This window comes from Ailuropoda melanoleuca, chromosome 7 (genome assembly GCF_002007445.2).
Source record: "Ailuropoda melanoleuca isolate Jingjing chromosome 7, ASM200744v2, whole genome shotgun sequence".
NCBI lineage: Eukaryota > Metazoa > Chordata > Mammalia > Carnivora > Ursidae > Ailuropoda > Ailuropoda melanoleuca.
Window position 1 is genome coordinate 69,097,463 of NC_048224.1, and position 21,949 is coordinate 69,119,411.

The window sequence follows — 21,949 nt, forward strand, 5'->3', positions numbered from 1 at the left end:
CAAGAAATGCCTATTATTCCCTGTGACTTTGAGGTCCTTCTTTCTGAAGGTGAAGAAAATACCTTTAAACAAAAGGGGAAGCTGCAGGTAAGGTGAGTGTGTTTTATAGCAAATTTTATGCCGATGATTGCACACATCTACTAAAACTAATTCTGGCAGATGACCGCTGTGAGTATGCTGTTATTTGGGGGTCATAATAAAGGTGCAAAAATTCCAAGAAATTATAAAGACCTGGTTTAACTGTTTCTCTTGTGGATCCTATGGAATTTTCAGGCCCTCCACGGTCATAGTTTGCAATAATTCCATTTTCTCCTTGGTTCAGCTTTAGCATGGACTTTCATGCAGCCTCCTCCTTACTCTGTTAATACAGCATTCCCCGTGTGTGGCCTCCACACTTTGGTCCTCCACCCTTTGAGTCTCTGATGGGGCTGTGTCCATGTCCTACTCATCAGTAAGCAAGCCTAACCGAGCGAAGAAGCTATTGTCCCTGCTGTATCGGGCTGGGGAGGGTTAGGGTGGACAGAAATTGTCCATGTGTTGCTCAGTGTCACTTCCTAGGACTTAAAACCAGCTTACTAAGCAGAAAAACAAAATTTCCAGCTACTTTACTTTGGTATTCTGCAGCGTGTTTGTAATGTTTTCCAATGCTCCAGTCATCTTTTCCTCTCTAGTGTGTTTTGAAACGCTTTTGGTACTTTAATGACTGTGCCGGGTCTCGAGGTCACAGTGTTTGCGGTCATCACCTTCACCCTGTGGTTGGTTTTCCAGCCCTTTTATGGGACCTGGGCATTACCAGTGCTCCTCAAATTGGCTGTGTGCATCAGTCCCCTGGGGACCTTGTGACAGGGCAAAGTCTGACTCAGCACGTACGGATGGGTTCTGAGATTTGGCATTTCTAGCCTGCTTAGTGATCACGGTGCTTACCTGGAGAGCACACTCTGAGTGTCAAGGGCTTGATAGCAGAGGGCACTCTTGCTCAGCCCTCCCTCTCCTCCCCTTCCTCTCTCAACCTCACGTCCCAGAGCTTCCAAGAGACAAAAGCTGGGTAAGGCCTTGCGTTTGCCAGGCTGTACTGGATTGCTTCTTCCAGCGTGGCTGGGTAGGACCAAGGCTGTTCAGACTCTGCTTAGTGGGTAGGAGCATAAAGCCTGAGTAGACTTCTCTCAGGACCTCAAGGCTACTCTTAAGGGAGAGCTTTCTGTTACATCGTGAAGACCCAGCCTCTCACAGCTTTGAGTTCCGCCATTAATCTGAAAGCAGGATTCCATCACTGATAGACAAGAAGCTTAGAAACACACAATGACGTTTCCTAAGGGACTAAACTATGACCAGGTGAAGACGTGGACCCTGGAGTGAATTCCATGTCATTGTCCAACTACAGAATTACCTGCTTTCAGATTAGCTCTGTATAGCTAAGTCTTGCTGTCAGTGCCCTGAAATTGTCATTTCAGCCACTACTCGTTACTGACCCCACTGACCGAGAGCCAGCAGACTACTGGAGCTTGTGTTCGGATGGAGTCTGGCAAAGTGTCCTGCCAGGGTGGCTTGAGGAGGTGAATTCCATTACTTACATCAAAGATAGAGGTGGTGTTTGGTGAAAGTTCTTCAAAGGTTTTGATTCTCTCCAGGCTCATGAAATTGAAAGCATTCACGTATCTGATGAAGAAGCAGAAAGAACAATCAAGACAGGAAAATGCATCTAGGTTTTATTAGTTGGGAGACTATGGGCAATGTATCCCAGTTGAGATGAACCAAAGTACCAAAGGAATCCCCTGGCTCCTGAGGCCGAAAGTCTCTTGCTTTCTGTGTTCCTCTAGGAATCCTGACAGCGGTGGCCACTCCCTCCCATGGTTGTCAATCCACATTGCATAGTTTTGAGCTAAATCCCAGAGGGACCTTTGAGAGACTCCTCAGTGGTTGGGCTTCTAGGCCTCTGTGGAATTGGAGAAATGTCAGGCCTAGAAGAAACCTGAAACCTCATGTGGTCTAAACACCCTACATTACAAAGGAGAGAAATGATGCCCAGAGAAGGGATATGACTTGATAATGTGTAGCTGCCTACTTCTCAAAGGATGTGAGGAGACCAAGGAAATGACCTCGCAAGGTCACAGAGCTGATTTAACAGCTAGTCCTGTACATTCTGTTCTGGGATTCCAGATTGGGAGAAATGGGTAATATTTTTGTGTTTTCCTATAACCACCTTCTGACTGACCTGTTGTTGATAATCCATTGGGAAGGCTGGCAGAGATCTCCACTATATGGTTCCTCCTCACACAAGCTCACCTACAGACTGAATTTCTCAGTCTGAAACCCTATCTTCACCTGCAAGGCCCAATTTCTTAGATAAGCTTCTTATTGGCCTAGGACAAAGCAGCATCCAGGAAAGGCCCAAATAACTGACAACTTCCCTCCCCCATCTCTGATACATTCAGATATTGCTAATGTGTTCAATCCCAGCTAGTTTTCTTATCTCAAAAAAAAGGGGGGTGTGTGATTCATCTGTTTCCGCCTCTTGGGCTGGTTGTGAAGTGTGAGCAGTGCCACTGACCTATAATAACCCATGACCACAGATCTAGGCTGGCCACTAGAGATGGCTGTCAGTCTCTTCAGACTGTCCCAACCCTTAGCCATGCCTCTCCTGGCTGCACTGAGGTCAAAGCTCTAGGGTTGTGCCTACTGCAGGTAAAGATGCTAGAAGGCCCACAGGATAGTCTAAATCCCAAAAATCATTCTAACAGCATGGGAACAGGGAGGGAGTAGCAAAATACCTAGGTTACAAACTCCAATCTGCCACTTTCTAGACACACCATTTGACAGCTATCTGCCATGGAGACTTATTGTCCCCATCTGTGTTAGAGGAATAATAATATCTACTGTAGAGGGTTGTTTTGAGCATTAAGGGACTTGACGTACACAAGGAGCCTAGCACAGCGCCGGACCACACACTGCGTGTGTCTGTGTACCCGTTAGTACTGAGTGCGTATGATACAAAACCAACAGCAGTGATGAGCGTCCATATGGAACCGTTAGGACTGACGTGTGACGCACGTAAACCACTGGTGATGACGTGTTGACACATGTATAACTGGCAGGGATGAACATGTGTGATACCCATGTAACCATTAGTACCCGAGAGCCAATTTCCCCACCGCCCCCCCCAGCACCCAGTGGAGGCACTCAATCAATATTGTGTCCCCTTATCCCTTCTCCAACTTCTTCTGCAGTAACGAGAGGTTAGTGTTAGGTCAAGTTAGAAAAAAAAAAGAAAGTTTGTTTTATCTAAGGCCTTATGAAAAAAAGTTATTGGGGGAAAAAAGACGTAGGTTTATCCTAGAATAAAATGCAATGTGTTATTCTTGATTGGATCCCATTTTTGTCTTCTGTTTTTTCTTAAGGTATGAAAGACATCTGGGGAACTTATGGAAATGTGAATATTTAGTATTAAGGAACTATCAGTTTCTTCGGTGTGATAATTTTGTTGTGGTAACACAGGAGAATGACCTTCCTACAAAATTTAGGGGTAGGATGTCAGTCTTCAATTGGTTCAGCAAAAAGAAAAAAATACAGAGTCTGCACATAGACAAAATAGGGCAAATGTTAACTGTGGTTGAATTTAAGAGGTTGACTTTTTTTTTAATGTTTGAAAATTTTATAATATAAGGCTAGGGAAAGAAAAATCTTACCTGACATTATCAGAACTTCCCAAATTAAACTTTGGAGCTGAAATATCTTCCTTGAAGAAGTCATCAGAGAAGGCAGGAGATGAGTATGTAAACCCACTATTTCCTGTCAGTATGGCATTTAGTGGGATATAGTCTTTACCGTCCTAAAATACCAAAGACAGAGCTCTAACTGTACAAACTTCTATTTCAGCCTATGTCTCTGAAACATGTCAGCTTCAACTGTGTCATTTCCACAATCTTGTTTTGGGAAGATAATCTTGCACACACACACACACACACACACACACGCACGCACATTTAACTGCTAATCTCTGCTATCAATAGCTCTTAAAACAACAAATAAAACACCCCCTTGGCTTACATTCAAAAGGCACTGGGGTCTTCTGATATTCTAGATAAATTCAGCTTTACCTGTTGTACATTTGCTTGAAGCAAATCGCCTAGTTTTTCCACAAGTTCGGCAAATCTTGGCCTTTCTTTTGGGTCTTTGTGCCAGCAGTCCAACATGATCTGATAGCTGTTGGGTGAAAGCACAACAGAACCAGCTGGACACCAGTGGTAATCGTGTAAATTGCCCCGCACGCACCAGCAAAGTGACGGGTGTCGTCCTACAGATAGACTATGCTGCTTGTGGTAGATTGTATTTGCCTTCATTTTGGGGTGTGGGCATGTGACACGCTCCCAGCAAGGCTGTCTGGGCCAGGTCCTACTGGTAAAACATCCCCACAAAGGCAGACTGACCAACCCTCCAGAGCCCATCGCCACCCAAGTTCTTTGGAGTGCTTGTGGTTTCTGCAGAAGGGAAGGCACGAGCTGTTCTTGAGTAAAGCCGAGCTTCTGGAAAAGGAAGCACTACTGTTGCCTTGTGCTTTGGTATGCAGTGTAGAGCTCCTCCCCTCAGTGTCCAAAGCTGGGCAGTGTCCCTTCAAGGTAAAAGCTAACATAGACACAAACATCCATGGGTGAATTGTGTGTGGTACTTAGATTCTCAGGCTGTGAAAACAGATTGGCTCAGGCTTCTTAAGAAGCTTGTGGGAGGTCCAGGGCCTCACGATTCCGTGATTGAGCTCAGCACTGGAGACAGGTAGAGAAGGCACTGTGTACAGGACTCCGGTCTCTTCCAAAAGGTGAATGTTTGTGTGGAATGTGGGTCATTCCTTGGGCTGTGTGCAGGTTTCTTGCATGCGGCTGACCCCCTCTCCCCCCTGCCAGCCTCAGCATTTCAAAATCGCCATCACAAACTGAACTCCCACACCTCTCAAGGCACTAGGTACAGGCTGAGCTTCTGGATATGAGAACGTTTGTCTTAATCTCACAGAAGCCAGATCATGTCCTGGGATTTAAATGTCAACAGGCTTCCTCTATGATTCTTCTCCTCTGACCTTGGAGATGGAAGGGTATTGGGTTCTTCTCTTGGTCCTGTCTGAGGGAATGTAGGTCTCTGCCTGCCCCTCCACCCTACCCCTCTCAACCCCCGCCCCGACCGAAGAATGCACCCCAGAGGTCTATACACACACTGGCTTACAGATTCACTCTCCCTGGGCTCTTTGCTCTCCTCAAGAGATGTTTACTCTAAGTAATCTCTTCTCTCACAAGATCATCTGGACTAGAGAGGACTCTGATCAAGTTGGAGCAAAGTCTGAATGGCCTCAGAATTTGGACGTGGATCCGAACCTGGCCATTAGCAATTTGTGGGCAAGGACCACATCTCCGCACCCCTCACCTAGCTCAGGGCCTGCCAGACAAGTACTCCAATATTTGAGAAGGAAGTCAGACTGGTCTCTGGGAAGAGATCTAAGCCGTATTGCAGACATTACTTGCAGTGCTGGGACCTGGGTGTCCCCCCCCACTGCCACTTCTTAGACACGTGATTCAGTCTGCACCAGCCCATCCCAGCATGCCTCCAGGATCTCCCTATTTTGTTTCAAAGTACAGATGAGGTGACGAACAAAGTAGGACTATAAGAAGGTTACCAAAAGAGAAAAGAATATCAGAGGTAAGGGAAAATTTTAAAGAAGGCAAAAGCTCAGGCAAAGCTAATCTGCAAAACGTACGTCCTGACTGGGAGGGGTTGGACAGAGGCAGTGCTCCGAGTTCCCAGGCAGCTGGTGAAAAGAAGGAGTAATCAATTATGTGATGCACATAAGCCAAAAGTTAAAAACAGCCCAGTTCCTTGGAAGAAGCAAGGCTGTTCCTAGAACTGAAATCCAAAAGGAAGCTGTCCTAGCCGCCTCTCAGCAGTGTAATTTCCATCTAGGAAATAATGACTTCATGGGACTGCCTTGCACCTTGTCTGTCAATGTTGGCCAAACCTTGAACAGTAAAAGACCCACACGGGAAAAACAGTTCTGAGAGTCAAGACACTGTGGTCGGGGGTGTGTCTCCTCAGGTCCCTAGGGGAAGGGTGGCCCCCCGTGGTCTTCAGACACCCTCCGTGGGTGCGGGTCTTCAACGGCAAGCTCCCCTGACAGCTGGATGGTGGAGTTGAGCTTCTGCTTTCTGAGTACACAGCGAGCACGTATCCTAAGTCTTTGATTAAGGGACTGAGCTCATAAAGATCACTTGTCTGAATCACAGATTCCCTGACTTTGTCCAAACTGATGGGTCAAGGCTCTTCTCAGAAGATGATTCTGGTTCTTTCCTGCCTGTGTATTTCATTTACTGTACCCATTTTACTTAACCTCCAGGGGTGCGGTGGGCCTCAACGGGTCCCAGGAGCTGTGAAGGCCAATGTCAAGGACCACTCCAGTAAGGCTCAATTTGCAGACACGAAGGAGACTGGGAGGGAGGAGGGGAGCACAGGCTCTCCAACTTGGGGCCATTGTCCCTGCTGTCTGGGAGACCTAGGACAGGGGCTGCAGTGCCCACGGTTCCTAACTCTCCCTGACCACCAGCCACAGAGCCACGGCTCAAGGCACTTGCTCTGTTCAGGCAACCTGGCCCAGCCTATCAGTGGCCAGAGGTCTGAAGTGGCATGAGACAGTCTGCACAATCCTATGTGGAGCTCACTTGAAGTTTACATGTTTTACTAATTTTTTGAGCTGGGTGCAAAAACGTTTACCAAGGAGACAGGAGGTCACTGGACAAAGCCCGCGGTCCCACACCTCCAGTGCACTGGCTGTGATGTGATGAAGGCTGGCTGGCTTCCCCCCGACCAGCCTGAAGCCTAATCACCCAAGCCAGTGCTAGCAACGAGCAGTCTCGGAGGCTGTTGGAAGGACATTCAGGTACGAGGGGTAGCCAAAGCAAGAAAGGCTTGAACCAGGCACAAAAGGGGGGTGGTCCTGTTGGGGGCCCTGGCTTCTCTCAGCCAGCACCCTTTTCCTGCTGAGCCAAAAGCCGCTATGAGCAGGACTTGCCCTGGCCTCTCTCTGCCCAAACTAGCAAAAGGGACCACCTACAATTACTTGCTGTTTTTATTTTGATTCTTGGTTTCTGATTTCTAGTTTCCATTCCTCTTGCCTAAAATCCAATGCAAATCATCTCAGCAAACACCAAAGGAAAAAAAAATCAAAACATGCATTGCTTATTTCCTTATTGAAAGACATCTGATGAAACAGGCCCTGGGCGAGGAACCAGCCACTCAGGGTTGAACAGTTTACATCACTAAATAAACAGGTTGAATGCAGTAAAGAGACACCAGCTGCACCCACCCCAACAGCCCTTCTTGAAGCCAGCTGTGGGAAGGGCTTCCTTTCTGAGCGGTCACCCAAGCCCCCAAGTGCACGCCACTTCAGGCCAAGTTCAGGTCACAGAGGCCAGTTCCAAGAGCGGCACTTTGTCCTCCCCGAGGCCTTCCCACTGTGGAGCAAACAAGAAGGAAATTACTCCACCAGCTCTTGAACGCCTGAGAATGGCTGAAGGTTTGCATTCCAGCCCTCTGCACAAACATTTCACAGAGCTGCTGCTTTTCACCATTTCTAGAACTCCCCAGCATGGAGGAACCATCCTTCTGTCTACAGGCTGCCTGGGATACAAGGGTGTTCTGGGAGTGGTTAATGTGAAGACTTGAAGCTTTGGTAAAGCCCAAGGGGGTTTTGGTCCCAAGCTGATGTGACTTGGTACTTCTAGAGTCCTTTTGGACCAGAATCTGGATCGGTATTAGAACAGACCCTGCAGGTGTGTGGCCTGGTGTCGTGGACTCTGCGCTCAGACAAACTTCTTAGTGTGGCAGATCGCTTAGACATTTTGCGTCTTGGTTTTCTCACCTGTGAAATGGTGTTAAGAATTGCACCTACTTTATAGGCTTGATGAGCGTTAGGTAAGTTAGTCCGTGTTAAAAGACCCTTAAAACAGTGACTGGCACTTAAGCACTAAATAACTGTTTAGTTAATATTAAACATTACTTAATAATGACTGCAATTATTATTAGGGTTAGTAGTTGAGAACTAGTCTTGTGATTGTCAGATTTTTTTAAAGATTTAGTCATTTATTTGAGAGAGAGAGCAGGAGCTGAAGGGCAGAGGGAGAAGCAGAGTCCCCACTGAGCAGGGAGCCTGATGCGGGGCTCGATCCCAGGACTTGGGGATCATGCCCTGAGCCGAAGGCAGACGCTTAACTGACTGAGCCCCCCAGGTGCCCGTGATCATCAGATTGTATGAAAAGTGGAAGAAAAGGTCAAAGCATGAGTGGATGTATTACAGCAACCTTTTTTCGAAGGAATGTGGGGTGTATTTCTAATGTAATGGTCCTGTGATCTAGGGAAATCAGTCCAAAAGACTGGCTTCTAAATGTCTCCTCTGCTACCAGTTAGTTGACAGAGGACAAATCATTTCACTTTTGAGAAGATTTGTTTCATTACTCATCAAATTCAAATGATCACCTCTGCCTGTCTGCCCCTGAAGTTTGCTGGGAGCTTTAGATGAAACTGGGTGTGTGGGGGGGAAACACTTAGAAAACCGTAAAGTGCAAAGTAATGTCATTTTACACCAGCTCTCCTGGCCATTGCCCCTCTCTCGAGCAAGCAAAAGGAGGCAAGCGGTTAAAAACTCTCCATGCCTTCCACACTCCACAGCCCAAATGCCATCCTGGGGGCTAATCTCCGTTCCTAGCTCTCAGAAAGGAGCCCTGCTTCAGGGTCTCTGGCCTTTCCTGATAAGACCCCACAGAAGCCTGACAAGAACAGGCGCCCCTAGCTCCTTACTGCACTCACTCTGCTCACGGCGCGGCCTTCAGGGCCCCAGCCTCCCACCCTCGCCCCGGGTCTGACCTAGCCTTGTCTCCAGCTGATGAAGGAAGAGACAGCAACCTTGCACTTTGGCCAAGCCCACACTTCCTTCATTCCCTCTGACTCCCCCCCAAAGGCCATCCTAGGGCTTCTGACAAGACCCCATTGTGTGGGTAGGACAGGGAGGGCCGCCTGCCAGTTCAGGAAAGGTGGTGCCGCCTTGGGGAGGCCCAAGTCCCTGTCAGCAGCAGTTCAACAAAACTGCAGGTGTCATCACATTCCTGCTCAGGCCTCAAAGTGCAAAACAGCCACAAGCTTCAGGAAAAGGGTGTCTGAGGGAGGCCAGCAAGCATCTGCACAAGGGAGAAAGCCTCTGCGTGGAGCCTGGAGTCCTAGGATCGGAAGCAGGGAGCCACCTCAAGAAGAAGCCCCTCACAGCTGCCAGTTCCTACAGAGTCTCGAGAAGCCTTCGTGCCCACAGAACCTTCTGTGGAGTATTATCTCTACTTCATTCGGGAGAGCCCCCGTTTCCTCTCCTATGCCTCTTCCCTGATTTCCACACGAAACCCCCTCACAGGTCTCTAGTGTGCATGGAGGACTGACTGGTCCATAGCGGCTCTTAGCCTTTCACCCCTGAGGCTGCTTAGCTCCTTTGGCTCCCACTATGTGAATGAGGACAAGGTCTTGTATTCAGTGCCTGGGTGGTCTGTTCAGTGTGCCTGGATTCATACCTAGAAGCTCAATTTCTAACTTCAGTTCCAGCGAACGGCCTTGAAAAGTCATGTCCGTGCTCAAGAGGGGGAACGGGGAGGGATGGGTCAGGGATAATGTGTCCCACTTCCAGAAAGTACTCCCAGCACAGCTGGGCCCAAAAGGGGCTGAACATCAGCAGGACGACCCCTTTCGGAAGGGTGCTGGTGGGAAGAGCGAGGTCAGATGGGGAAGGGAGGAAGCTGAGGGCTCACATTTCAGGAGTTGCGTATTCGGGGGCCCTCATCCTCATGCCTTCCTTCAGGCGGCTGCAGAAGTCCTCGTCCATCTGCACACCCGGGTATGGAGACCCACCTGTGGGGTGGAAGCACAGGGCATGTCATGGCCTTGGGGTGCAGAGGACCACGGGGGAGTGAGCCAGTGTTGGCCTCCTCCGTTTAAATCGATGGCTTAGCCCCGAATCCCCAGTGACTGGAATGGCTCTCCACAGCTAGAAGCACCGGCCGAGAGGCTCAGCTGACCCTGCCAGCACCACAGGCTTGCTTGGTCGGTCCTGTGGTGCTGGGTGTCCGATGCCCATGGGCCATTGCCACAGCTACTGTGGTCTGACTGGTCAGGAGAAAGGCTGTCCTGTGCAGAGGCTTCCCCTCGCCCCACGAGGAACTCTATAAAGAAAGCCCGTCATCAGAGACTCCCACCTTGGGTGACCGAGATTCTTTTTAAAACGCCAGCGGACCTGGAATCAGATACTCGTGGATCAATCACACCTCAGTGAGAACGCTTTACGTCACTACTTTCTTGGAAATTCCTCACACAGCTGGCGCACTAGCTGCTGTGAGGGACCTGAGGGAAAGGGGCCCTGGAGCTCCAGGGTGAGGCCGAACGGGGTGGGAGTCTGGGGCTGGAGCGCGCCCCAGGGGCCCAGACTCTGCCTTCTGCCGGTTTTCCCCTCCAGGAGGCCCGCGCAAGCTTGCCCATCGGGGAGGCGTGGTCGGAGCTGGGGCACGAAGGCCTCCCGACCTGCCCTGTTGCAGACCTGCCCTGTGGCAGGCCTCGGATCCAGTGTCTCTCGACACTTGTTTGTCTGCACTCTCTGGTGCTTGCTGCTGGTAGGAAGCAGCTGGAGGCGTGCGGCTCTGGCACTGTGTCACTGTGGGGCCACTGCGGACGCCAAGCTGCTTTCAAGGACTGGAAGCAACAGGTGCCTGTCATCGAAAGCAGGGGAATGGTTTTCACACATTACAGGAAACCAGGGATGTTACTGGGTGACTTTTATTTGCTCCGAAAGGCCAGTTTTTGGCAAAGTCCAAAAGACTGTTGGCTAGACCCCACGCTGGGGAGGCCTCGGAGCGTCAGTGTGGGGCCGCGAGCACATGTGGGCTCGGTGCACGTGTGTGTGCCTGGGCCCTGGAACAGGGCTTCGAGCCACCCATCGCGGATGTTCTAGGAAGCAGAAAACACAACCAGTGTTCCCGCTGCTCATCGTACGTAAGCCAGCGTCCAGGGCTAGCTGGGCTAGTATCAGAGCCGCGAGAAAGGCCTCCCCGTAGGCTGAGCTGCGCTTGCTGGGGCCTTTCTGAAGAAATTCTGAGGGGAGGGTGATGCAGGGAGGGAAGGGGCAGGGCATTAGGAATCGGGGAGTTTGAGGAATTAGGAGAAGGAGCAGAGGAGAGAGGAAGGAGTCAGATGGCTGATGCGATGCTGTGGTGCCCCTCCCCCGCCCCGTGTGTGCGGGTACAGGGCGTCCTTCAGGTGCAGGGCACACATGCGTGCACCGCTCCTCGTGTGAGCGGCTACAAGGACCCAGGCGTCCTTTAGAGGCTGATCTCAAGGGTGGGTCTATCCGGAGGACACTTGACAGAGGACGCAGGCATTTGGTTCTGGGCCATTTGTTGGATCCCTTCCTTCCCCCCAGATTTACCTAGGGAGAAGATTTCCCACAGCAGTACTCCGTAAGACCACACATCACTCTTGGTGCTGTAGATTTTGTCGAAGATAGATTCGGGAGCCATCCACTTCAGAGGAAGTCGAGTCTAGAAAAGGGCAGGGGGCCTTGAGCAGAAGGACTGGAAAACAAAGCATGTGCAACCCAAGTGCCCATGGGGTCACCTCCCAGATAACACTTGGCCCACAAATCATTTCCTAGAGCAGCTATGGTTTCCTAAAATGGAGGAAACTCTTATAACATGCAGGGTCACACTAAAAGAGAGGGCGGGCAATGTCTGGTGAGCACCTCCCACAAATCCAGCATGTCCTCACTCCAGGACTCTGGAAGAAACCCTTCTCTCTCAAAAGGCGTGTACTCTATGGGGTCCTGGAAAAGGACGATCTGAATTAGGACACATCCTGAAAAATCGATGATTTTTAGGGTTTGGGTTTTGGTGTTTAAGAAGGAGGATTTTGAAAGGCATTCCTATGTAAAAAGACAGGATTTTCAAAGTCACTGAATCAGGGGAGCGGGCGAAGGCACAGGAAGGAAGGAAGGAAGGAAGGTAGGAAGGAAGGAAGGAAGGTAGGTAGGTGATAGCATTTAGGAGACCGTTTGGCTTGTTTTCAAGTGTGCAGACAAATCTTCCTTCTCTTCAGACAGCAGGAGTCCCGGTGGGTTAGGCCTCGCACTGCAGATGGATGGGATTTGACAGGAAGTATGGGATCGCAGGAGATGAGAGAGAGAGAGAGAGAGAGAGAAGGAAACAGAAGTGGGAGAGGCTGGAAGAGACTGAGATGACAGAAAATGGGGACAGACTTTGCAAATCAGCACTCCTGAGGAAGGTTCAGTGTTTTCCTTTTATAAAAAGAGACTGTGGAGCAGTAATTCTCAAAGTCTTGTCCTGGGAGCAGCTGTTATCTGCAGCACCTAGAATCTCGTTAGAAAGGCAGATTCTCAGTCTCAAGACTCCCTGGGTCAGAGTCTCTGGGAGGTGGAGCTCAGTAAATGGCAGCTTAACAAGCCCTCCAGGTGACGTGTGTGCTCGCTCAAGTTGGAGAACTGCTCCCGCGGTAGTCATCAGCCCCCTCTCTGGACAAGAGAGGACACAGGAGGTCACCCACAAAGCTGAAAAATAACATTCTGTTCAAAAACAAGCAGGGAAGAGAAGCCAGGGGACGCCATCAGGGAGATGCGAGGCGGGTAGGCAGGCACGGGAGGTAAACCATTTCCTCCTCTGCAAGATAAGACTGATACCCTCCCCCACCCTTTCCTGAGATACCCACACCTGCTGAATCCATCACCCGGGTTTATTTGAGGGAAAGAGTCCAGGCTGTTCTTTCCAGCGGTACAGGGAACTCCCACAGGAGTCCAAGGGAGGCGATGATACGGTCTTCCCAGGCCCCCACTGAGCACTTCTCAGGTTAGCAGGCTCTGGCAGTGCGGCCCAAAAGGACAGGTACCCAGCCAGCAACGGGGGAAGAGCAGAACCAGGAGATGGGGGCCTTTCTGAGCCCCACACAAGGGCTCCCTGGTACACAGCCCATCGGGGCTGCTCGTCCTCACAGAAAACACATGATGGTTTTCAGGGAGTGTGTAAATATTTACCAAGGGCTTTGGTCTGCGGTTTACAGACGACAGGGTATAAATGAGTCAAAGAAACATCGCGCTGACTTACATCTCCTTTTCTCACATAATCGGGATTCTTATAAATATCCCGGGCAAGGCCAAAATCGCAAATCTTCACCACGTTGTTCTCAGATAAAAGAATATTTCTTGCTGCCAGGTCCCGATGAATGCACTAGAATAAAACAGTTGCATAATGAGTGCATTTCCTTAATCTAATGCACCATTTTCCTGCGTCTTTTCAGTGTCCTTATTCCTCTTAATTGGAGGATCCATTTCACATGACCCTTTACATGAAGGAAGCGACTTCCAAAGCACACGGGGTGACCATAAACACGAAGACGTTTCTTTACAAATATAACCCCCCTTCCCGCCCCCTCCACCCCGAGGCCCAAAGCCAAGAAATGCCCCGAGTCCGCTTTGCCACTGCTTGGCCCGACAGCATCCTGGTAAACCAAGTTGGCTGTCGATGTCTCCCAGTAAGCAAAACCCCACTGCCCTCACTCCCAGCCTTTGATCCTGAGCTGCTCAGGTCAGATCAAGATTGGCTGCAGTGTCGTGGAGCACTCCCCATGGATGAATGAACAGAAGCTCTCCGGGAGGTTGTGTATTCGGAGATTCTGGCCAGCTTTGAAAATATGCCAGGGGCCAATGTGGAGAATGGTCACCAGGTTTGTCTAGTCTGAAGCCTGGCGAGGCTTTCCCCCAGAATCCAGTTCCTACTCACTGGTATCCGAGGCTCCTCTGTCCTCTCAGGAAAAATTAAGGCACTCGGTGTGATGTTTACGTAAGTGTAAGCAAACACTAGGAAGAGTGGATTTAGAGCAAAGGTGAGTGTGTCCATATAACGTCCACATGTCAGGGCCTGGCAAAGAAGGAAAGCAGTAAAAGGCAAGGCTGACCTTTCTGGAAGACAAAAACTCCATGCCTCTGGCCACTTGAAAACTGTAAGAAATCAGATCTTCCATAGTGATGGGCTGCTTGTAGAAATCATCAGAATCTGGAAAGCATTAAAACCGTAACTGTTTGTAATGGCTCTTGTTATCCCCCCAAATCCCAGTTTATTGGAACAATGTTAGCAAAACATAAAACCAACAAGTAGATCAGAGTTCATTTTCAAGAGCACTGGAGTTTCAACATGAATATCAGAGATTTTTCCAGGCCTCCAGCCCATTCTACCCAAGCATGGGGGTGGGGGATGATCTTTCTGGACAAAAAGCCCTGAGGGGAGACAATTGCACAGCTCCCTGTCAAAATTAGTAACTCTGTAAATAATCTTAATTCAAATCTTATCTCCTCAGGACATTACCCTTCAAGTCTCCCACGGATGTTTATTAGGGTGATAAATAAGAAAAAAATGTCAGAGATGCACAGTATGTTGTAAAAATATCTCAGACTGTAGGACAGGAAGGAATTAATACCTACCCTCCTCTTCCTCAACATCGCTCAGACTTTTATCTTCCTGAAACCCGGAGCTCGCGAAGCTCTCGCTGCTGGTGACACTATCTAGTCTTTGTTTCTTGTCTTGCTCCAGGTCTGGCTCCATTTTTTCTTTCTTAGGCTCCATGTGTAATGCTGCATCCTTTGAACCGACCGAGAAGGACACAGAAGAAAGAGTGTTTCAGAACAGCAGTGAGGAATCGAATCCCTCGAGCGGGCAGGCGCCTGAGTTGGGAGAGTGTCCTTGCACAAAGCAGGGGTTAAATCAGTGGCAAGGGCCCTACGGTGCTCAGGTGCCTGGCTCTTCCTGGGGTTCTGTTCGGCTTTCGAGTGGGTTTCAAGATGGCATATTAGGCAGGCCAAAGAAATATTAACAGTCACTGGTATTCACTGACTGCTTGTTCGGTGTCAGCCAGTATACTCAGACTCTTAGGTGCATTTTCTCATTTAGTCTTAGTAACAGTTTTTTAAGTAGTTCTTGCTGATACAGGGAGAAATAGGTTCGGAGGAGGAAAGTAATAAAAGTCACATGCAAATAGTAAATGGCAACGCTTGAACCCAGGTTTGGCCAACTCCAGTCCATACCCTTAACCACTTTTTCCATACCACCCGCCATCTTGTGAAACACCATCTGAATAATAGAAACAAATCCCTAGTGGACTTGGGGCTTCACTTGGCATAATCCCTGTGAGTAATGAGAGAAGGCTATACTTATCGATTTCTCTGGTTTCTTCGGGGAAGGAGAGAACTTGAACATTTCTTTGTCTCCCCTCCATTCAAAACAAAGATCCAGTTTGATCCTAATAGGGGCAGAAAAGGCCTTTCATCCTGGACTGGGCATCCAAGCTCTGGTGTGTAATCTGGCTCTTTCATTAACTATGTGATATTGGGCAAATTACCTCCTTTTTGGGGTTTCATTTCCCTCACTGGAAAAGCTCAATCTTGTTATGTTTGGACTCCTAGGAAAGGAGGTGTTGGTTCTGGGTGTCTGTGTGGAACCAGAAAAGATTTTTATCATCTTTGGTAATTCACTTAATAACTGTGACCCTACAAATTTGACGTGCCCAGTGGCTTCGTGACTGTGTACTGGCGGAGCGTGGACCTCGGCTCCGTCATGCTAGCTGGCAGTACTGAGGAGCAGCTGTGAGGGGCTGGGGCTCAGCCGTGTCCCTTGATGCACTTGCACGGCTTGGCAGTGCTGGGACCAGCCAGGCTCCACAGGCTTGGCTTTTCCTCGAAATGTCACAAAGGAGAGATCCCCCCACTAGAGGGCGTCGTGGGAGTAAGCAGAGGACAGAGGAGGGAGCCACAGGAGAGACAGCCAGACTCAGGCTTGGGGGGCTCGCAGGAGCCCTGTCTCGGGGCAGGTGGCCTCAGCGTAGACCCCCACTGCCACCCCAGATGACCTACCTGAGAAGAGGTGAGCTATAATTCTTTGTTTCTGCGTCTCCCAGAGGCAAGTAGAATTGGTTCTGCTCAGTTGGGGACTGCAATTGGATTTTTCACAAGCCCTGCTCTCCGGGGTGCCTTCTCCCTCATCCTCCCAGTGGTCACAGCCTTGGACACATCTGCAGGGGCCATAATTCAGGCTCCCTCACCCCCTCCTTGACTCCCCATCAATGCTATAGTCAGCTTTGCTTATTGGTAACCACCGCTGTTAAATAAAGGTGGATGTATGGAACTTTCTGGACTCTGGCAGAAGGCAGCAAATTTATTACAAATAGTATTGAGTGATCCTGCTGCATTTCTTTGGAAAACGAAATATCCCATTTCTATTTAGCCTTTCGATTTTTCCTTCACTTTCTCTTTATATTCCTTTAGGTTCCAAATATGAAAGACAGCTATGTGTTTTCCATGAAAACACTGAGCTCCACCAACAGGGAGGCGAATCATTAAATATAGCCGGAGGAGGAAGCGGAACCTTGTAAACAAAGGACGCACGAACCCAAACGTTCCATCCTGCCCCGGTCCCTGGGGTATGCTGCCGCCTTAGTTCTTCTTGAAGCCAGTCCAGGACTTCAGGACTAAAGGGACTTTGCACGGCTCCCATCCCGGGCCACCACTTTCCCCTTTTTCTTATGGTGTTTCCCCCACCCCCACCCCCATCCTGCCTTCCTTATCCAATGTAATGCACAGAAAAGCTTCACAAGGGTTGTCAAGAGAGCGGGGCTCTTTTCTCCCAGACTTCACCTCTGGGTACGTGAGTGTCCTTAAGCCAATCACTTGACTTTTCTGGGCACATCTGTAATGTGAGAGAGTGAACTAGCTGATCACAAAGGTCGTTTCCAGATTCAAGATTTTTTTTTAAGTAATCTCTACCCCCAACATGGGGCTTGAACTCAGGACCCCAAGATAAAGAGTCGCATGCCCTACCGACTAGCCAGTCAGGTGCCCCTTCAGCTTTAAGATTCTAACTATTGGAGGGCATGCTTTAAAACTGGAGAACAATATTCATGTTTCCAAGTCTGGTAGACCACCTGTGTCTTTGGTTGGGTCAAAGCTGGAGGGATGAGAGAATTGGCCAGCTGTCCAGTGGCTCTTATTTGTATGTCCCATGAATGCTCTTGTCCATGTGAGAGATGGCCGTGATTCTTGGATGTGCGGCACTTTACCCATCACACGGGTTGTACAGATCAGTGGCATTAGGTTGGACTCTCCCAATCTTCCCCTCGCAGTGGGTCAATAATGACAATAGTTACCATTTCTGGAGTGCTTAACTCAGTGAAAAATGTGATTCCCTCAACAATGCCATGAGTTTGGTTCTGTTATTACCTCCATTTAATAAAGGAGGGAACTGAGACCAAGAGATTGAGTAACTTGTGCAAGGGCCCAGATTTTGAGTGACAGAGACAGGATTTAAACCCAGGACATCTGATTCTGGAGTCTGTGTGTTTAATCACCACACTGCATAGACTCACGACCAACACTGCTGATTATCAGGTAATAATGTCGAGTCATTGCTCCCCAAGCTGCTCCAGCCCAGAGGACACAACCCTGGTGGGATGGGTCACACTGGCAAAGTTTTATTAAACCTTCTCCTCCATTCAGTAATCTCTGCCTTCAGGACTTAAACCTACATGTTCCTTTTGTTATGTGACTTTATTTTAGTGGGTAAGGCCGGTTCTGTGTGTGTGCAGGGCTGACATGGGTGGTGAGGGTCTGGGGAAGGTGGAGTAAAGGGTATAGCAAGAGGAGAAAATAATTTCTCTGGCCCCGTCACTGGCTTCGTGTTCACTGCAAAGTCACTCAGTTGATTGAGTCCTTAATTTCTCTAGTAAATGTAGACAATTATACTTGTTATCATCTTCTTTAAAGAAACAAGTGACTAAGTGATTTGTGTGGGTATCTGTGTACATTATGGACAGGGAGAAAGATAGAAAATGATCAAGATGCTTGGATAGGTAGGTAGGCAGATGGCTCATACATTTTAACCTCTAATTGTTGCTGCATATACTGGGATTCCATAGTCTCTGCACTGCCCGCGAAAAGTGTGAGGTATTAGCATGGAAGGACAAAGCAGAGATTGGGTTTTAAGATTGGTCATTAATAGAAAAAAGAATACAGGTTTCTCTTGCTTTATGCTGCTATAGCCTAAACCTCCCACCCCAAAGTTCCTTACCTTGTTGAGAAAGAATAAGTCTCTTTTGCTCTTGAGGTAGTTGGACAGATTTCCGTATTTGCAATATTCGACGATCACCATCAGGGGCCCTGTACGCAAAACAGATGGTTTATCACTTGTCAATTCGCAAGGGTAATGGAGAAGTAGGCAGCCTATGGCTGGGTCTCTAGGACTCTACTTGGGGCGTCCTAGCCCTTAGCTGATTTCTGTACCCATTGCTACTCCGAACAGGAGGTAGGTCTTCCCAACTACCCTTCATCTCTACTACTTTTGATGACCTTGGAAAACACTGATGTGCACAGGTCTTTTGCACCATTCTTTCTGGCTTAAGCAGCAATCACACATCTATACCCAAGCGCTAACCTTGCCACAGGGGAAGACAGACAGGTCTTCAGGAACATGCTGGAGCCCTGAGTCATAACTGCAACCCTGTCTGGCCACTTGCCCCAGCGGGGAAAACCTGTCTGAAGGGAAGGGCCCTTCTGGTTGTCCCTCACATCCCCTCCTCCTAGGATCACACCAGAAGTGACTCCTTCCTTTATGTGAAGCTTCAAGGAAGGCTCATCCTTCTATCCATTACCTTACCTCTGGCTACACTCCTTCAAGCCATCCTGAGGGAAAAATGCTCTCCACTTAACCCAGAGCTCATGGAAAGAGGTCTCAAAGGGAATCCTTCTCTTTAGAACATCTCAATTAACTGTATAGGGAAGGCATTTCTAGGATGGAGCGCCTTTCCATAAATGGACAAACTGTTTCCTCTGGATCTACTGAGAGGCCTTTTTTTCAGGAGGTGAGGAGGAATGGGGAGAAGGAGCTCTATGTCCAACTCCGCTCTCGGCATGTGAACAGGGAGAGGGAGCAGTCCCTCCTTCTCGTTTACCTCCTTGCTTGGTACAGGCTCCCAGCAGGTTGACTACATTCAGATGGTGGCCAATGTGGGTCAAGATCTTGAGCTCAGTCATCAGAGCTTTGTACTCGCTGGCTGTGGCCCCCTCTGTGTGAGAAACAAGGAAGAGTCAGGGTGACAGGACAATGGGGCTCTTTCCGCTGGAGGCGGCATTCCTGCCCTCCATGTTTGCCAATGCTCAGCCGGTTGCTTCATTGACTTCCCCACATTCTGCAGAAAGGCCCCGTCTCCAGACTGTTTTCATTACTCCCTCCCTCCTGAGCCAACATCCTTTTGATTACAGTAAGGCCCAGAAGCAGTAGTGGGGTTAGTCACTGGGCATTTCCTCTTGGTGGACTGGTCTGCTCAGCAATGCGCTGACTCAGAGCTGGGCACCTCGTGAAGGCGCCTTCCAAAGGCTTCCGCTCGGCAGAACCAGGCTCAGCAAGAACCTTCCAGACAGGGGATGTGCCCACACCTCCCGCTTTTTCTCACTTTCCCCTCTTTGAAGAGTTACAAAGAAGGAGCACCAGGGGTCTGCAAGAGTGGAATGGCCATGTCTGTAAACATCTTTGCACTGTGTTGTTTTCTCCCTATAACCTTTTCCTCCCTGGGGTCTGCAGGGTTATCTCGAGCTGTAAGGGTCCATAAGCATCTGACTTCAACTCCATTCGCAGAGATAAACAACATCACTCTAAGATTTAGCAGAGTCCAAAGCCTAAATTAAGTTAGTTCTGTTTGTTTCCTCTCTTTCTTTTTTTGGTGGTGGTGGGGAGGGGGAGCGTCTTTCTTATTGGTGAATTTATATGGCATTTACAAAATTTAAGAAATAAAGTCCTATAATCTTGTTGTAAAATATTCCAACAATATGATGTATACAGAGTAAAAAGTGAAAGCCACTCCAACCACTTACCTCCCTAGACTTTCTTCTATGTATTTATAAACATATATACCCACTTAAAGATCCTGTTTTGTTTGCATAGATGGAATCCTCTCTATTTTTTTAAATTTGCTTTTTTTAATATGTCAGAGACTTTTTCCATTCTTGTTAGTTGATTAATAGCATTCTTGACATTTGAACTGCCTCCAGTGTGTGTGTGTGTGTGTGTGTGTGTGTGCGCGCGCGTGCACACGTGTTGCCATCACGAATAACGCTGTAGTGGATAGCCAATGTGTGGTCTTTGCACACATATGCAAGTGTTTCTGTAGAGCAGGCTGGGAAATGGCCACAGCACGTGCGAGCTATTTCATAAGCACAAATCATTTTTAAATTATTTTTCAAGTAATAACCAGATAAACTCTAGAAGCTTTCCAACAGCGTTGAGATTGGCTCACAGTAGATGCTCAACAAATATTTGTTAGAAAAATAAACACCATGAATACTCCTCTCATCTCAGACATGGGCATGAGGCCCAAAAAGGTTAAAGGTTCTGCTCAAGGGCACTTTGAAAGAGCTTCTGACTCATGGCCTGTGTCTGACATTCTGTCTTTTAGAATCTGTTTCTCTTAGAAACAGATGGCCAACCAATTCAAGCAAGAAAGCTGAATGAAAATGGTTTTTATGAATTTTATATAGTGGGTGATTTGGCAATCTTTTAAAAATCAAGGCTCATGGCTTTAAAAAGAGAAGCATTTATAAAGATACCACTATTTCTGTATTAAAAATTTTCAAGTTAGCATCGCCCCCCTCAAACTCCTCAGTCCCTGCATGCTTCTATGCCCCTTTGGCACAGAGGAAGAAAGCCAGGCTCTCTTGCTCGCATTGCTCTGTTTCCAGGCAGGTGTTATCTTGGATCCGCAGTAGGCAGGCATGGGCCGCAGGCCTGCCTCTCCGGGAGATGGTGTGTGGTAGGAAGCAGGGAAATGGGACCAGCTGAGGAAGCAGATGCTTCCAGAAGGAGTTTCAATTTCGTTCAAGGTTGGGTATTAGGTTGTCTCCATAGCTTGGGCCAGGATCGCGTTAGGATTTTGGAGCAACAGGCAGTTTCCTGGAGGCCAGCTGGGGCTCGGCAGCCCCCCTTGCGTAGCACCGTGGTGGTGGTGGGGGGGGGGCGGGAGAGCGCTGCACTCAAACCCTGACTTTTGCACTGGTGAGCTGTGGGGTCTTGTAGAGGTGATTTAACCTCTCTGGGCCCTGTTTCCTCATCTGCCATCTTGGAAAATAATAACTACCTCACAAGGCAGATTAAAAAAAAAAAAGAGAGAGAAATGGCAATTTCATGCGGTTCAACCTGACACATGAAGGCACTTGGTCTGGTGCTTTCTCACACAGAGGCCATGTTGCCGCCTCTTCTCTTCAGCATCTGGGGCACAGGGTGCGGGGCAGGGTGCTGGAAGGCAGGGACTCTCATAGGAAGGCCTGCCATCATCTGGGCAGTCCATTTTGAGCGGAAGTCCTGATTTGTGGGTCTAAGACTCCTTCCCTGGCTACTTTTCGGTGGAACGGTCAGGTTCCTTGGAGAGCTTTATCAGAGCCTTTGCCTGACAAGGACAGCCTTCTGGGGTAGAAAATATCATTTCACGGGGCTCTTGCGATGCTGACGTGCATGTTCTGAAGTCTCCCTACTCGAAGTGTCCTTTCTCCTGGAGCCTTTCCCAGGGATCTGCTCAGCTAGGTGCATAGCCTCCCGGCCTCAGGATCCCCGGTCATATCTTGGAGAGCTGGCAAAGCTAGAAAAAACTGCCCTTGGGGTTTCCAGGCCTTTTTGGTTTTGGAATCTTAAAATGAGTCAAAATGACATGAAAATTCCATCATGAATGAAGAAATGAAGTATTTTCTATACTTTAAAAGACATACGCGTCTTTGAGATGTCTGATTTATGCAGTTTCACCTATGTTCATTTTCATCTGTCTCGTGGTCATCAATCACTTTGTCATGTGACTTCACCTC

General features: G+C 48.7%; 1 protein-coding gene across 1 annotated transcript in view; it reads right to left on the bottom strand.

Moving 5' to 3' along the window:
- FLT1 (fms related receptor tyrosine kinase 1) overlaps positions 1 to 21,949 on the bottom strand; it is a 173,939-nt gene that overhangs the window by 6,968 nt on the left and 145,022 nt on the right. The window contains exons 19-28 of the mRNA XM_011233822.3: positions 19,054 to 19,167; positions 18,174 to 18,262; positions 14,540 to 14,696; positions 14,017 to 14,114; positions 13,167 to 13,289; positions 11,483 to 11,594; positions 9,816 to 9,915; positions 4,095 to 4,200; positions 3,684 to 3,826; positions 1,572 to 1,656 (exon numbers count right to left, since the gene is read on the bottom strand). Coding sequence (XP_011232124.2) covers positions 1,572 to 1,656; positions 3,684 to 3,826; positions 4,095 to 4,200; positions 9,816 to 9,915; positions 11,483 to 11,594; positions 13,167 to 13,289; positions 14,017 to 14,114; positions 14,540 to 14,696; positions 18,174 to 18,262; positions 19,054 to 19,167 — 1,127 coding nt within the window. The remainder of the gene's footprint in view (positions 1 to 1,571; positions 1,657 to 3,683; positions 3,827 to 4,094; positions 4,201 to 9,815; positions 9,916 to 11,482; positions 11,595 to 13,166; positions 13,290 to 14,016; positions 14,115 to 14,539; positions 14,697 to 18,173; positions 18,263 to 19,053; positions 19,168 to 21,949) is intronic.